Source organism: Phascolarctos cinereus, unplaced genomic scaffold (genome assembly GCF_003287225.1).
Source record: "Phascolarctos cinereus isolate Bilbo 61053 unplaced genomic scaffold, phaCin_HiC Scaffold_3;HRSCAF=262, whole genome shotgun sequence".
In the NCBI taxonomy this organism is placed as follows: domain Eukaryota; kingdom Metazoa; phylum Chordata; class Mammalia; order Diprotodontia; family Phascolarctidae; genus Phascolarctos; species Phascolarctos cinereus.
In genome coordinates, this window is record NW_027555736.1 from 76,482,220 (window position 1) to 76,496,365 (window position 14,146).

The 14,146-nt window shown below is 38.4% G+C and overlaps 1 protein-coding gene across 50 annotated transcripts in view; it reads left to right on the forward strand.

Moving 5' to 3' along the window:
* The window catches only part of SORBS1 (sorbin and SH3 domain containing 1), a 306,881-nt gene that overhangs the window by 246,059 nt on the left and 46,676 nt on the right, over window positions 1-14,146 (forward strand). For 42 of the 50 annotated variants that reach the window (XM_078150965.1, XM_020996940.2, XM_020996923.2 and 39 more), the window contains 3 exons: window positions 1,471-1,554; window positions 7,972-8,037; window positions 14,053-14,102. In XM_078150965.1, the coding sequence (XP_078007091.1) occupies window positions 1,471-1,554; window positions 7,972-8,037; window positions 14,053-14,102 (200 nt within the window). The remainder of the gene's footprint in view (window positions 1-1,470; window positions 1,555-7,971; window positions 8,038-14,052; window positions 14,103-14,146) is intronic. The other 8 variants (XM_078150953.1, XM_078150971.1, XM_020996946.2 and 5 more) reach the window with 2 other exon arrangements.

Here is a 14,146-nt window from a genome sequence, read left to right on the forward strand (position 1 = left end):
TAAAATCCTCTTAAGGATGTATGTGACATGTGTCGTGTATGAAAAGGAGTCAGCCAGAGCCATAAAGAACTTTCAAAGGATGCTAAATAAACCCATCGGTGTTTGCTAACCACTGTAAAATAGCTATTAACGAAACTAAAATTAAGAGATGCCACCTCATAACAAAATATAACAAAATATGAGAAACTTGGCATAGAAACAGAGCCATTTCAAAGGGTGAGGCAACTCATATTGCAGAGAACCCCAAAGGAATGCAATTTCAGTCACAATGTTTTAAATTTTGGTAGAGTATATATATGTTTTTTGCTTATTTTCCTTATTATTCATATTTTATCAGAAAAATTATCATTTCTTTTCTGATTTTGCAGTGTCTATGGGTTTTTTTGTATATGAATTTAATTCTACCTTGGGACCAAAACTTTCTCCACGGGAATGCATCTTTATGGTGATGGTAGCAAATGGGGAAAACATGATTAGAGTTACAGAAATTTATTCCATAGACAATTTTTCAGGAACATATTTGTTCCTCAGAAATAAGGCATTTAAATTTTATACAGAGATATAAATGATAAAATCATATTGAGGAAAATTGTCCTCCCATGAGAATTCAATAGGATGAAAAATCTAACACATACTATTTTAATATTACCCAGAAGTGACTCTCCTTTCTATTGCATTGTTATCTGTCCTGTCCAGCTTTTCTTTAACTTTTATTTTTTAAAATTAATTCCTTAATGCTTATTAGAATACAAAGAATATTGTCTGCTTCATCCCTTAAACACCTGTTTCGAAATGGGTTTTTTCCACTTGTGTCCTCTATTCCTACTTGGAAGGTCATCTTTCACTTTACTGTTTATAGGACGTGGTTTCTTGCATATTCATGTGCCATTAAAGATGCAGTATGAATTGGTGGGCTTATGTACAGTGTTACAACTAGACTTATTTCCTAACAAATGAACAAGGCTTGCAGACATCTACCAGAAATTTTCCAAACTGTGAAAAAACATTTGGTGAATATAGCTGGTTCTTGACTTTAGTTGAAAGGCTCTTTGCAAGACTGAAATAAGGATTTTTTTTCAAATTCTGAAAATATACAAAATATCAATATTATACAAGAATATTATTAGGCTCTGGGTGGGAGGGAGCCTACTCTAGTGATATCAATATGGGACTACCTAGCTATCTAGTGCATTTGCTTGGGGACTGTGATTTGAGTCACTTTCCTTGACTAGCCTCAGCTCCCCACTTTTTATAAACCTTACACCTTCCCCTTACATCTTCCAACCCATCCTCTTCCCCACTCTTCATTTCTAATAGATATCAACAATAATAGAAAAATGCTAACATTGGACATAACAGGCACATTTCAACATGGAAAGTACTGCATCTCTAATGGTCCTTTTTCCTATGTAATCTTTGCATAATGGTATCCTTCTCTTTCTTCCATTCGCCTATCACCAACTCCTGTAGACTCGGGATATAAGCCCAGAAGAGATAGATTTAAAGAATGAACCTTGGTATAAATTCTTTTCGGAATTGGAGTTTGGGAGACCGGTAAGTTTAAGAGCTTCCGTGGACCTAGCCTCCTTTTAAAATGATGCTGTAGGTGCTCATTTGCCCCAGAGTCTTAGATCTACTATTAAAGAACACAGTAAGGGTGGAGCAGCAGCATCTGACATGCCAGAAGAGATCAGACCATCATTACTGATGTATGTTAGGCATTCAAGGATGGTGAGCATCGGATGGATCTTTCTCCTATCAGGATGCCCCAAGAAGGAATTCCCAAGTCAATGATGCATAAATATGACCACAAGCACAATTTTAGATACTTTTCCCTCCATCTGTTTGGTTGACCACATCTTAGCATCCCTTGGATTTTTTAAGACAGTAAAACGCATTAAGTATGGTGAAAAGAGTGAGGAAGTTGCTGTTTTATTTTTCTTTAAAGGTTATTTTGGAGTTGGGTTGTTTTATTTTGGGTTTTTCGGGTTGTTTTAAAGGCATATGAAGTAGAGTAAGAGCAGACTGAATAAAGTGCCCCATGAATGGAAAGTGTAATGGAACTCATGTAGGCTTTATCCAAGAATGTAACACAGTTGTAGGCAAATTTAATGAGATGATGCCCATAAATCAGAGAATGAGGTTGGGAATTGGGAATTTCCACAAGTCTATTTTCAGCATGTAAAAAAAGACTTCTTAGTTGTTGCACAGAAGGGATACTAAAAGGAGGTTTCTCTCTCAGTTGGGCTACATAAACCAGAAGCTGAGAATCAAGCTTCAAATATATGTTCCCTTTACTCTTGATGGTTAAAAATTAACTTTAAAATACAAATCACTTTTGGGGATAAAATATTTCAGCTACAAAAGAAAATTTGTGGGGCAGGGAATTTAGCCTGAAAAAAAAATTGAGGGTTTTAATTAGAGTCATGCTGGTAAATGTTTAACACCTGGCCCTGGGGGTGAGGGAGAGGGAATGTGCATAGAGCACACTTTTACATTTCGTTTGCATTATTAATGTTTTCTCCATAAGCCTACAATATATAAAACAATACATCAAACCCTGATTTGTAGTATTTGCTGATTTCCAAGATGAAAATGCCCACCCTGAAAATTTGACAAGGGGCTCTCCTTGGGGTTCAGCACACCCTTTGCATTAATGAACATTTATGTGAAAATTTACTAGTCTACCATTTCCATTAATTGTGATTTGGGATGGAATTTTTATTTGTGATCAGAAGCTGATATTTTTATTTCAAAAAATGTTAAGTCTTACTATGACCTTTATCATTCACTGAGGTTTAAAAAAAACTCATTTGAGTTGACAATACCCGAAATAGTTTGACTATGCAGGCATTCTACAAACTACTAGCACCGGTTTGTGAAAACCTGATAAACATCCACCACTCCCAACCCCACATTGGAATAGACCCCAACTATGCTGGAGTGACATCTCCATCTGGTGGCCAACCTGGGGAACTGTATGCCTCAAATTCTCTACCACCTCCTTCCTTTTCAAAGGGTCTGTGCACATACAAATACTCTCTCTTTGCCCCTGCTTTTCAATCTCACAATCAATTAGTTCTACCTTCAACAATCTCTTTTTCTACTCATACATATGCTGCCTCTTTACATTCTTCCCTTTGCTTTTGAATCTTGTCTAGTCACTAAAGAAAACCTCTTTTTATCTTATCCATTCTTTCCAGTCCATTTTTGAAACAAAAAAAACCCAACCCTCTAATAAAGCTAATAAACATAATAACGATGCTGATATTATATCTGTGACAATGAAAAGGAATGATTTGAAATTTTAATTAATTAGTATGATAAAGAGTAAGGGTTATTAACCTCGAAAGTACTAAGAAATCGCCTTCCAAATTTTCAAAAAAATTCTTCTATATCTCTTCTTTTGTTATGTAAAGTCACTTTCCTCAAGCAATAGCATTCCAGATAAACTATTTCTTATTCAATTTTATTGCTTTTCCATTTTGATTATGAGCATTAGGAATTTTTTTCTACTATTTTAAGAGCAAATATATAGCAGCATTTCAATCATATTGTAAGTTAAATAGGACTTTGCAGGCTACCCTGAAAAATGAAACACCAGTTTTACCATTTTTTTTTGGGAAATTAGGGTCTGAATTCTAAAAGACATAAAAAATAAATTTTTAGGACAGAACTCACTTGAGGCCGGGAGGTGCAGTGAGTAGAGTTCTGGACTTGTATTCATGAGTATCCAACTTCAAATCCTGCCTCAGAAACTTGTGTGAGCCTGGGCTCTCAGCCTCAGTTTCCTCACTTGTAAAATGGGGATAATAATAGCACTGACCTCACAGATTTATTGTAGGAATTAAGGAGATAATATATGTAAAACACTTCGTAGACTTTAAATAAAAAAGCTTAATAATAACAATAATGTTAATAATAATAATAGCTAACATTTATATAGGGCAGCTTGGGGGTGCAGGGGACACAGCACCATACCTGGAGTCAGGAAAATTCATCTTCCTGAGTTCAAATCCAGCCTCAGACACTTACTAGCTGTGTAACTCTGGGCAAGTCACTTAATCCTATTTGCCTCAGTTTCCTCATCTGTAAAATGAGCTGGAGAAGGAAGAAGACCCCAAATATCATCACAAAGAGTTGGACACAACTGAAAATAACTGAACAACAACAAAAACATTTATATAGAACTCTTTAAAATAAGTTTTTATTGATATCTTGTGTGGTTTAAATCATCATAATTTTCCCCAGTACTATTCCCCCTTCTTCACCCAGAGAGGTAACCCATATAACAAACAGTATTTTTAAGACCAAAAAAAAAAAAAGAAGAAGAAAACCAACACAGTAGATAGATCAATACATTGAAAAAGTCTGAAAACATGTATCTTTTGTTTTTGATTTTTTTGTGTGTGGTTCTTCTTTCCAGTTTTGCTTAGTAATTTTGCATATTGTTTTCTTGGCTCTGCTCACTTCACTCTGCATCAGTTCATATAGATTTTTCCATGCTTTTCTGTAATTCATCACAGTCATAATTTCTCATGGCACAGTAATATTCTATTATTTTCATGTATAATTTGTATAGCAATTCCCCATCAAAGAATATCTACTTTGTTATCACAAAAGGTACTTCTATAAATATTTGGGAGGTTGTATATGTGTATACACTTTAAGGTTTACAAAGTACTTTACAAATATCTCATTTTTATCCTTTTAAAGATTCTGGATCATTTTATCAATGCTAGCTATAATTATTATTATTTAAAAATATAACCTATTTTTAAATTAGAGATTTTCCACCCTTCCATCCCTAATTTTTTTTTTATAAGACTAAGAAATGCTCTCCTAAAATGCCACTATTTTTCTTTAGGCTATCTGAAAAAACATTCAGTTTTTCCATTTTTACCTTCTACAGTACCTACAGTATGGCAGAAGTGGCCTCCTCCACGTGCACCCATACGCTAGTAAGGAGATTTTTAAGAGGACTCATTTTACCTTGGTGTTATTTTAGAAGATAGGGTGAGGCCTTGTTTGGTGGAACTCATCCCACCCAAACCCTAATCCTGGCTCTGCCACTAAATTGCTGCCACGTCTGTGGGCGTGTCACCGAACCTTTATTTTAGCAAAAGTAAAATAAAGGAATTAAACTAGGTAATCTCTAAGCATCTTCCATCGTTAGCTTTCTATAAAGTAGTAATGAAGACATTTTTATAACCAGGAAATATCTCCCTCAATAAGAATTATTGCAATTAATGCCCATATTGTTAACATTAGAGTTTTGTTTATTCGGTTGGTTGGTTTTGATCTGTGCCTATGTTTTTGTTTGGGGTGGGGTTTGGGAGAGAATCCTAGTTTAGAAATCCCCTCCGTGGATGCAGATCAACAATTCTGTCATTTATAATAGGAGAAAATCAGCTGGGCCACGGGGAGGTTGTGCCTTGCCCAGGGTCGGGGCAAGACTTGAACCTAGATTTTCTGCTAGTACTAACAATGCTGTATCATAAGTTATGGACAGATTGATCTGAGAAACAGAGATAATAAGTGCCGATGATAAGGAGCAACTGTAGCATATGCCTCCTATATTGTTGAGTGAAGGAGAATAATGCATATTTAGGATTATAGATTTAGAGGTAGAAGAAACTTTAGGAGGCATCACACCCAACTCAGTTTTGGAGATGAGGAAACTGAGGCACTGAGGGATTTGCCCAGGATTTAAAAGTCAGTCTTCCTGATTTCAAGTCCACTATACCATGCTGCCACTTGATAGGTGTTGAGGCAGAAAAATAAAACATCCAAATGCTCTTGGTGGGGTTTCTTATACAGTTATCCCTTCCACATCATGACTTTCCCCATCACAATTTTGATACATCAGTTTGGCATAAGAAATTAAATGGGAATTTTGGGGGAGTTTTGTGGAAACCACAGGTGACAGGCAAAAGCTAGCTGATGACATAGAAAAAGTTTAGAAACTCAGAAATGTATAAAACATATGTATAGTATTGCATAATCTCAACATATTTTATCTTTTAACACCATAATAATTCAGAGTTCTTCTCTGGTGCGAAGGGAGGGCCAAAAAATGTTATCCAGATTTTTCAGATCAAAGGTGCCCCTAATTACTCCCCCACCCCACATTGTGGAAGGGATAACTGTCTTCTCTGGTGAGCCAGCTAGTTTCCATCAGTTCCTGACTAGACTCTGAAGAACCTATCCCAGCTGGACAAAGAGTTTTTTCCCTTAGTTCAACTCCATCATAGTGGAGTTTTAAAAGGTCAGATTTTTCTAGGAATATTCCAGTAATTCATTGGATCCATGTCCCTCCAGAGATGCTGATTGCAACCCATCCACAGATTCATTGGCATTGGGATTCTTATCAGTCCTCTCATAAAGGGTCTGCGCAACACTCTAGAGATCTTCCTCTAACTTTTTTTTTCTTTTTTAAAGAAAAACAAATTCCATGGGTAAGAGTACAACCTTTTGGCTCTCCATCTATTATCTCCTGTTCTTGTTGCACGATTGGCCTAGATCTTTTCCCCAATCATACATTTGTTAGGAAATGAAGAGGAAAAGTAACAGGAAATAAGATAAGACCCATTAGCCTAAGATAATCAAATTTACATAACTACACTGATTTTTTTTTCTGTCAAGAAAAGAATGGGATAGCAAAAAAAAAAGAATAGGAGAGCTGATCTTAAGGCAAACACTGGTTGTAATGAAGCCAGAGGAGATGCAGACTTAGTAGAGCATGAGTAGAAAAACCCACAGGAAAGGGATGGGTCTAGGGTTTGCCTGCAAGTGCTAATCCCCTTCCTGCCTAGGATCACTTCTTTACCTCGGCCTCCGGAAATACTGGCCTACAAATGGCCAATCCTAGAAGTATGGCTCTTTAATATATGTTTTTACTGTGGGAGAAAAAATTAATCAAAAAATTGAAGTCTATTGCCTTGATTTCTGTTTTTAAAAAAAGGAAAACAGGGACTCCAAAGCCTTTTTCACCCCTTTCATAGAGAAGATTCAGGTCAGGGAAGGGAAAAGTTGGAGGGCAGACATTCAGCAGAGATCATGGAGGTGAGAAAGAACTACAAAAGAAGAACTGCTACCAGAAATGAGTTTTCAGCCAGAAGAGCAGTGCTGGGCGTCATTGGTACCTAAGAAGTCACAGGGCTGGCTACCAGCTTAACCCCTCATTGCCAAAAGTTTAAAGCAACCTATTGGGGAGGAGAGGGGGGAAATCCAGCAAGATTTCCTTGGGAATACTTCTCTAACATTGTACTAAAAAAACAAGGAGAAAATAGGACCAGGACCTATTTCACGGAAAAAAAAGTTTTGTTGAAATGAATCTATGAGTAGATTAAGAAAGCTCTCCATCTTCCTAATAATAATCCTGCAATAAGCTATTTTGCATAAATTGTAAAGGGATTTTTAAAAAACCTTAGCAGCAAGAAATATATGCAGCATACTTACCATAACACACTTTAAGATACATTAAATTTCCCTGCCAAGAAAGGCTTTTGAACAAAGAGTTCCAATTACCTCACATCTCTAGCCCTACGAGTTGATGGTTCATTAATGAAGTATATAGTTACTGTGGAAGGAAACGACTAATTTTAAAAAATGGGGGTTTTGGCATTGCCCTCTTTTTTGAAAGGAAAACCAGAAGTAAAAATTTTTCCTCTGAATTTTTTTTTAAATTACATTTAAAAACCAATAGTATTTTCTCCGGAGGAATACAGAATGTAGCAGACTTCCTAATAAGGGCTCCTAATCCCAAACTCTCCCTAGCCCTCTCCCTAGTTTTTCCTCCTTGATATCAACACCATAACAGACTGCCCCACTTAGTTTTGTTTTTTAATCTTCCCCTTTCTATGTTGATACAGTTCCCTTCCTGTGACCCTTTCTGTTTTAAACCAGTCTCCACGTTCTTTGTGTTGTCTTTATTCTCATTTCTTCATTTCCTCCTCTGCTTCCCATCAGCCTCCAAAAAAGATATGGGATTATACTCCTGGAGACTGCTCTATCCTTCCTAGAGAGGATAGAAAGGTAATTCTGTGCTATCTACCTATGTTATTGTGCTAAAGTGTGTGTTTGGCATTCCTTGGTTAGCGGGAGTGTGTAGTGGTGTGGCGTTTGCTTTCGTTTTTCTTTTCTGTCATTTTGTTTTAACTCATTTGCTTGGTGGTCAATCAAGTCATCGTCCAAAAGCGTGTCCATGAGGTGCACTAACCTTTAGAGAGATTTTTAGCAGTTGCTTCTTCTTTTGCTATGCAGTAGTTAGTCCCTTTGACACTTGTCTGAAGTGAGATAAAACAAGTGTTTCACAAAAGGTAGGTTTCATGGACGTGAGCGGTTGTATTTTCCAATAAGTCAGATACATTTTGGAAAACTGGGTATTTGGGATTTAAATCGTTCCCTCCAAATGCAGCGTCCTCTGTTGTCATACAGTCTACAACCAATTCCTTGTGCACTTCTGTGTTATCATCCCAACATCTCTGCTTTCTCCATCCTCCAAAGAATAATTTCGTTCTTCAGACTTAGCCTTCCATTCTTTCTTCCCCTGTGTTAAGCCAAAGCTTACTTTTCCATTCTTTTTTTCTTCTTTAACCTGGCTTATGTTGAAAGAGATCACAATCGCTATCAGACAGAGTTACAGGTTCATTTAGGAAAGAATGGAAAAGCTTAATAAAGCAACCAGTGAAAGATTATGGAAGGCATCTCCTGGCCTTTTCATTCTGTCGGCTCTTTTTCCAACTCTGTTTGCTCTTTTCATTGTGGAATGGCTTTTTAATGTGGTTCAAGTGAATGGTTCTGCTCACTGTGGAGATTGCATGGCTTTCTGGCATTCTTTTAGATTCAGGTGATTTTTAATGGATTTATTTTGAGTTTGACACTTTCTTTAAAAATTATCAGACAAGGAAACAAGAATAGGCTCAAAATTTTCCATTTTGTCCTTCTCTGCCTCTTAGCCACCCATCCTAAAGCTTCCAGAAGTGCCGCTACCTTCCCATGAGCCTCATTCTCATGTCTGATATGTAATCTACCTATGTTCCAAATGTCATTATTGGGCAGCTAGTCCTCTTGTAATTCTGTGTGTTCCCATACTCAGTCCTTACTTTTATGTTAAATCGAGAAACTTTATTGAATTCTGCTAGTGTGTAGAGCTATGCCAATTGTGAGCAGAGTAGTAGTTTATTACAAGATGAGCATGTTATGTCTTAAAAAGAAGGTCTTTCCACAAGAACTGGCCCATCTTCTCCATGGGTCAGCCAGCCTGTGATGTAGTCATCTCAGTATAGTTCAGAGTCTTTCTTATTTTTGTTTATTTTATTTTTAATTTAGGGAATGAAACAAGCATTTCCATAACATAGCATATTTTTTTAAATGACTGGTGGGGAAAGAAAAAACAAAAGATGCCCACCTGCAAATATAAGCAAAGTCCAACTTTTCAATACTCCATATTTGTCATGGGAGTTTTTGTGAAAATCTGGGAGCTTTTAGTTTAGCTATAAGTTCTGTAGCAAAGGGAGGGGGAAAGCTGTGAGAAGTAGGACTAGCATAGGGGTCTGGACTACAGCTGGAGACTTCAGGGAGAATTAGTCTGCCTGTTGTGGTAGCCACCCCTCTCCAAAAAAATCTTACTTCATAATGATTAAAGTTTTTCCCGTCATTTTGTTTTACAATCTGAAAGTCTTCCACTTTGGGGATGAATTAGGGAAAACAAGACTCCACTTTTAAAAATATAAAGACCTTGAGTAGGAGCAAGGAGGAGAGAGTTGATGGGACTATCAGTCTTTTATGTGTTAATGTGAATTGGTTTATAGATTATTTTCCAGTCTAAGATCAGCTGTTCTGAGGTAGTGAGACTTGATTTGAGCAAAATAGAGTCAGATCATTTTGGAGTTTAGCATACTTTTTGCTTTAGGGGATAAGACAAGCTTGGGTCGGGGAGGGGGGGTGCAGTGTGCCTGTGAAATTTAGATAACTGAAAGGTAGAACTGAAAATTCAACAACCCATAGAATCCCCAAAGGAAGTTTTTTTAAAAGCCTTTATTAGAAGCTGAGAACAAAGGTATGCTAAAAAAAAAATAGGAGGTGATTTTTTAAAACTACTCCATGACATACTGGCAAACCATAGCAGATATTACAGGCAAAATGGTATCTTTGTAAAGGAGGAATACTAGCTGAGATTACGAATATGGCAGGTCAAATACAAAGCAGAGGTCAGGCTTTGCCACACTCATTAAATGGTGCCAGAAGCAGGAGAAACAGGATGTTGGCAAGTTCCTAGGTGAAGCATGGCTTTGGGGACATTTAACTACCAGTGGCCAACCAACCATTCAAGGGGTCATGAATCTTGATGTTCTGGGCCAGACCTCAAGGAAGTAATCAATTGTCAAAATCCAGACCAAGGCCAAGGAGTCAGGAATCCAGGCAAGATACAGCAAAGCTTAATGAGTTACCACGTAATGAGGTCAAGAGCAGACAAGTAAGCAGGTATCCAGGGAATCATGAGAGGTGAACAAGGTGCTAACAATCTAGGCACAAGGAGGAAGATGTGTCCTATGAGCTTTTATGCTTCTTCTCTGGAAGGAGCGAGGGTCTGAATGTGGACAGCCCAGAGCCCATGGGTTTTAGCAAGGAAGTGATAAAACTGACTGACTGAGAGAGAATTGTGGCTGCAGCTGAATCTCACTCATGACTAGGGAAGGAGGTTAATGAGCTGGCACTAAAGGAGGGTCCTGATTGGTGTGCTGCCACCACTTTCCCCTTCAGCATTTGAGAAGCTCCTTTCATAGTTCCTAAAATACAGTAAGAGGTTTTTTAGAGATCTTAAAGGGAATCAGTGTGATGGTTGCTATTAGCCAATCAGGAAGCACTTATTTAGTGCCTCCTATAAGTTCCTTGAGGGCAGAGACTGATTTTACCTTTCTGTCCTCATCTCTTAGCCCAGTGCCTGGCATACAGTTGTTATTCAGTTTTCCATCTGTCTGACTCTGACTCTTCATGACCCCATTTGGGGTTTTCTTGGCAAAGATGCTGGAGTGGTTTGCCATTTCCTTCTCCAGCTCATTTGACAGATGAGGAAACTGGGGCAGAGTTAAGTGACTTGCCCCGGGTCACACAGCTAGTAAGTGTCTGAAGCCATAATTGAACTCAGGAAGATGAGTCTTTCTGACGCCAGGACCAGCACTTTATCCACTGTGCCACCTAGGTGCTCCTGGCACATAATTAATGCTTCATAAATACTTGTTAACTAACTCTAAGGCTTCATGTTAGATGTGTTGGGAAATACAAAAAAATATAAGGAGCCTTGGATTTGGAATAATAGCTTCATTGGAGCCTAGATTTAGACCTGGAAGGATCCTTGGAGGTCATGTACTCCAGTCCCCCCATTTTATGGATGAAGAACTGAGGCCCAGAGATAGGAAGTGGCTCACCCAAAGTCACATGGGAAGAGGAACTGTAACCGGAGCCCAGGCCCTCTGTACCCACATCATAGATTCTTTCCACTGCCCCAGATGCCTCTAGTTACATGACCTGGATTTGATGTCCAACTCTGCTTTCTACTGGCTCTGGGATTTGGAATAAGTAGCTTTAGCATCTCGGGGCCTTGTCTTTCTCATGTCTAAAATGAGGGAGTTAGATTAAACAATCTCTAAAGTCCTGCCTTGCTCTAAATCTTGGGGTTCTATAAGTGATGAGATAAGTCTAAAGCAAGGACCCTGCAGTCCATTAGAAGAGGCAAGACAGAGACACATGGAAAGGTAACTCATCATACAGAGCAGCCTATGGTCCATGTTTAATAAGGCAATCAGTGCTCAGAGTTCCAGGGGAAAAGAGGACCACTATGGCCTGGAGTAGTCAGCATGGGCTTCATGAAGGAAGTAGCACTCAAGGTGTGTCTTGAATGATGGGATAGGGTTTTAGCAGGTGGGAGAAACATTCCAGGCTGGATAATGGCATAAGCCCAGAAAGGTACGGTGGTGGAGATGTGCAAGTCATGGCTCTGGGGTGTGGAGAGTAGGTCAGTCTGGTTAGGTCTCAACCAGAGATGTCTCCTGACCCAACTAGTAGCATGTTCTTGCTTTGGGCTTGATCTGGTTATTCAAGAATAGGGGAAAACTGCAATTTGGTTAAAAGTCTGCATTTCCTTGACATGGAGGAAGGAAAATGTTACCCTCTTTGCAAACAGAGTCCCTTTCATACTCCTCATTTGCCATGGCTCCTAAAGGTCATTATTAGAGATTGTATAAATGAGTAGTGGGAGATAAGGGTGGAAAATTAGGTCTAGATTGCCAAGAGACTTGGCAAAATCAGACAAAACATAGTGCTTTATCCTGTAGGTGATAGAGAGCCATTGGTGATTTCTGAGTAAGGGAATGTTATTGTCAAAGCCATCTTTTAGAAAGACGATTCTGGCAAAGATGTATAGAATGGTTTGGAGAGGAAATGGACTATAGGCCATGGGATCCATTAGGAGCTACCTCAATAGCTATAATGCAGTGAAAAAGAAAGGATGAATGTAATAGATGTTTCACAGGAAGAATCAACTGGGTTTGGTGACTAATTAGATATGGGGAGGCCTCAGAGAATGATAATACTACTGACAAAAATAGGAAACCCAGGGAGAGAAATCTCTTGGTGGGGTGGGGGTAGAGAATGATAAAGACAGTTTAGGCCTGTTAAAGTTAAGTTGACATCAGCTGGATATCCACACGGATGTGTCTAGTAGGCAGTTGAGGGACTCATCTGAAGACAGAGTACAAGACTGAAGATAAAACCTGGGAGTCAGCCACAGAGACGTAGTGACTGTATCCATGTAAGAGACCATATAGGGAGAAGAGAATAGCCACTTATGGTGCATAGTAAGGGAAGGAGAATAATCTGATCATTTGCACAGAAACTTTGGTGAGAGTGTTTACTCCCCCCACCTTCCCTTGTATCTTTTCTCTTTCACTATCTCCCTTTTTCTTCCTCCCCCAAATCTCTCCCTCTATATCCCACAAACATCTCACCTACTCTCTGCCTCTCCCTTACTAGACCTTCTTTCTCTCTTCTTCACCTTATCCTAAATGTCTCTTCCTCTCCCTCTCTTTATCTTAGATATCTTTATTCCTTCATTGTCCATAATATGGAACTGAAGGGTTTAAAGAAGTATTTGTTATGCTTATTACAATTTCATATTTCTAGTTTTTTTCTTTAAGGTAGATGAATTATGACTTTATACAGGATGTCTCAAAGGTCTAAGATTTTTGAGACGCCTTGTATATTTCTCTCAAATTGAATACCCTGCCCCAAAATCCCAAATAAGTAATGAAATTGATTTTTATTTAGACATGGCTCTTGGTGATTCCTCTTCTTTATTTTTTATTTTTTGCTTGTGGGGTTGTAATCCTACATTCCCTGCCCCCAAAGGGTTCCCTACCTCTATTGAAAGAGTGTTTGTAATTATAAAAAATTTATAATTATAAAACCACATTTCTTCCTATTTCCACATTAGCAAACCTAGGAGTAGTAGCAAATGACTGCCTAAGTACCAAATAGTGTAATTTCATTCAGTTTCACCTCTGCTGAACTTCAAAAGCAGTATTAGACCATTCTAGATCTGGCCAAGGAATTGGGGTTCTCCTGAATGACTCTTCAGCTGTTTGTGCAAGTGTCCTGATCAAGGTGGTGCTGGGTATTGCCTTGTAGCGTTCTCTAATTGACCTTGTTAAGTGTCCCAGAACACATCAGTCTGTCTTTGCTGTGGAGGCAGAGGGGAGTGGCAGGGTAGATAGCTCCAGGTTGTGTATTCTGACTCAACTAGCACGTTCTAGCTTTGGGCTTGATCCAGTTACTCAAGAATAGGTGAAAAGAGCAACTTGGCTAAAAATCTGCCCTTTCCTAACAGGAAGGAAGGAAAATGTTACCCTCTTTGCAAACATGATCCCTTTCACACTCCCCATTTGTCTTGGCTCCTAGAGGTCATTATTAGAGATTGTTTAACAGAAAAAATGACTTGGCTGTTGTTTTTCCTTTGTTTAAATGTTGACCTCTCTTTTTGTACATTTACAGACTACAAGAGTCAGCCCCACTCCAGAAACGGCTGCTGAGCGTTCTGCCTAGTAAGTTGAAGATCCACTGCATGTTTTTGTTTCTAGAATGTAAA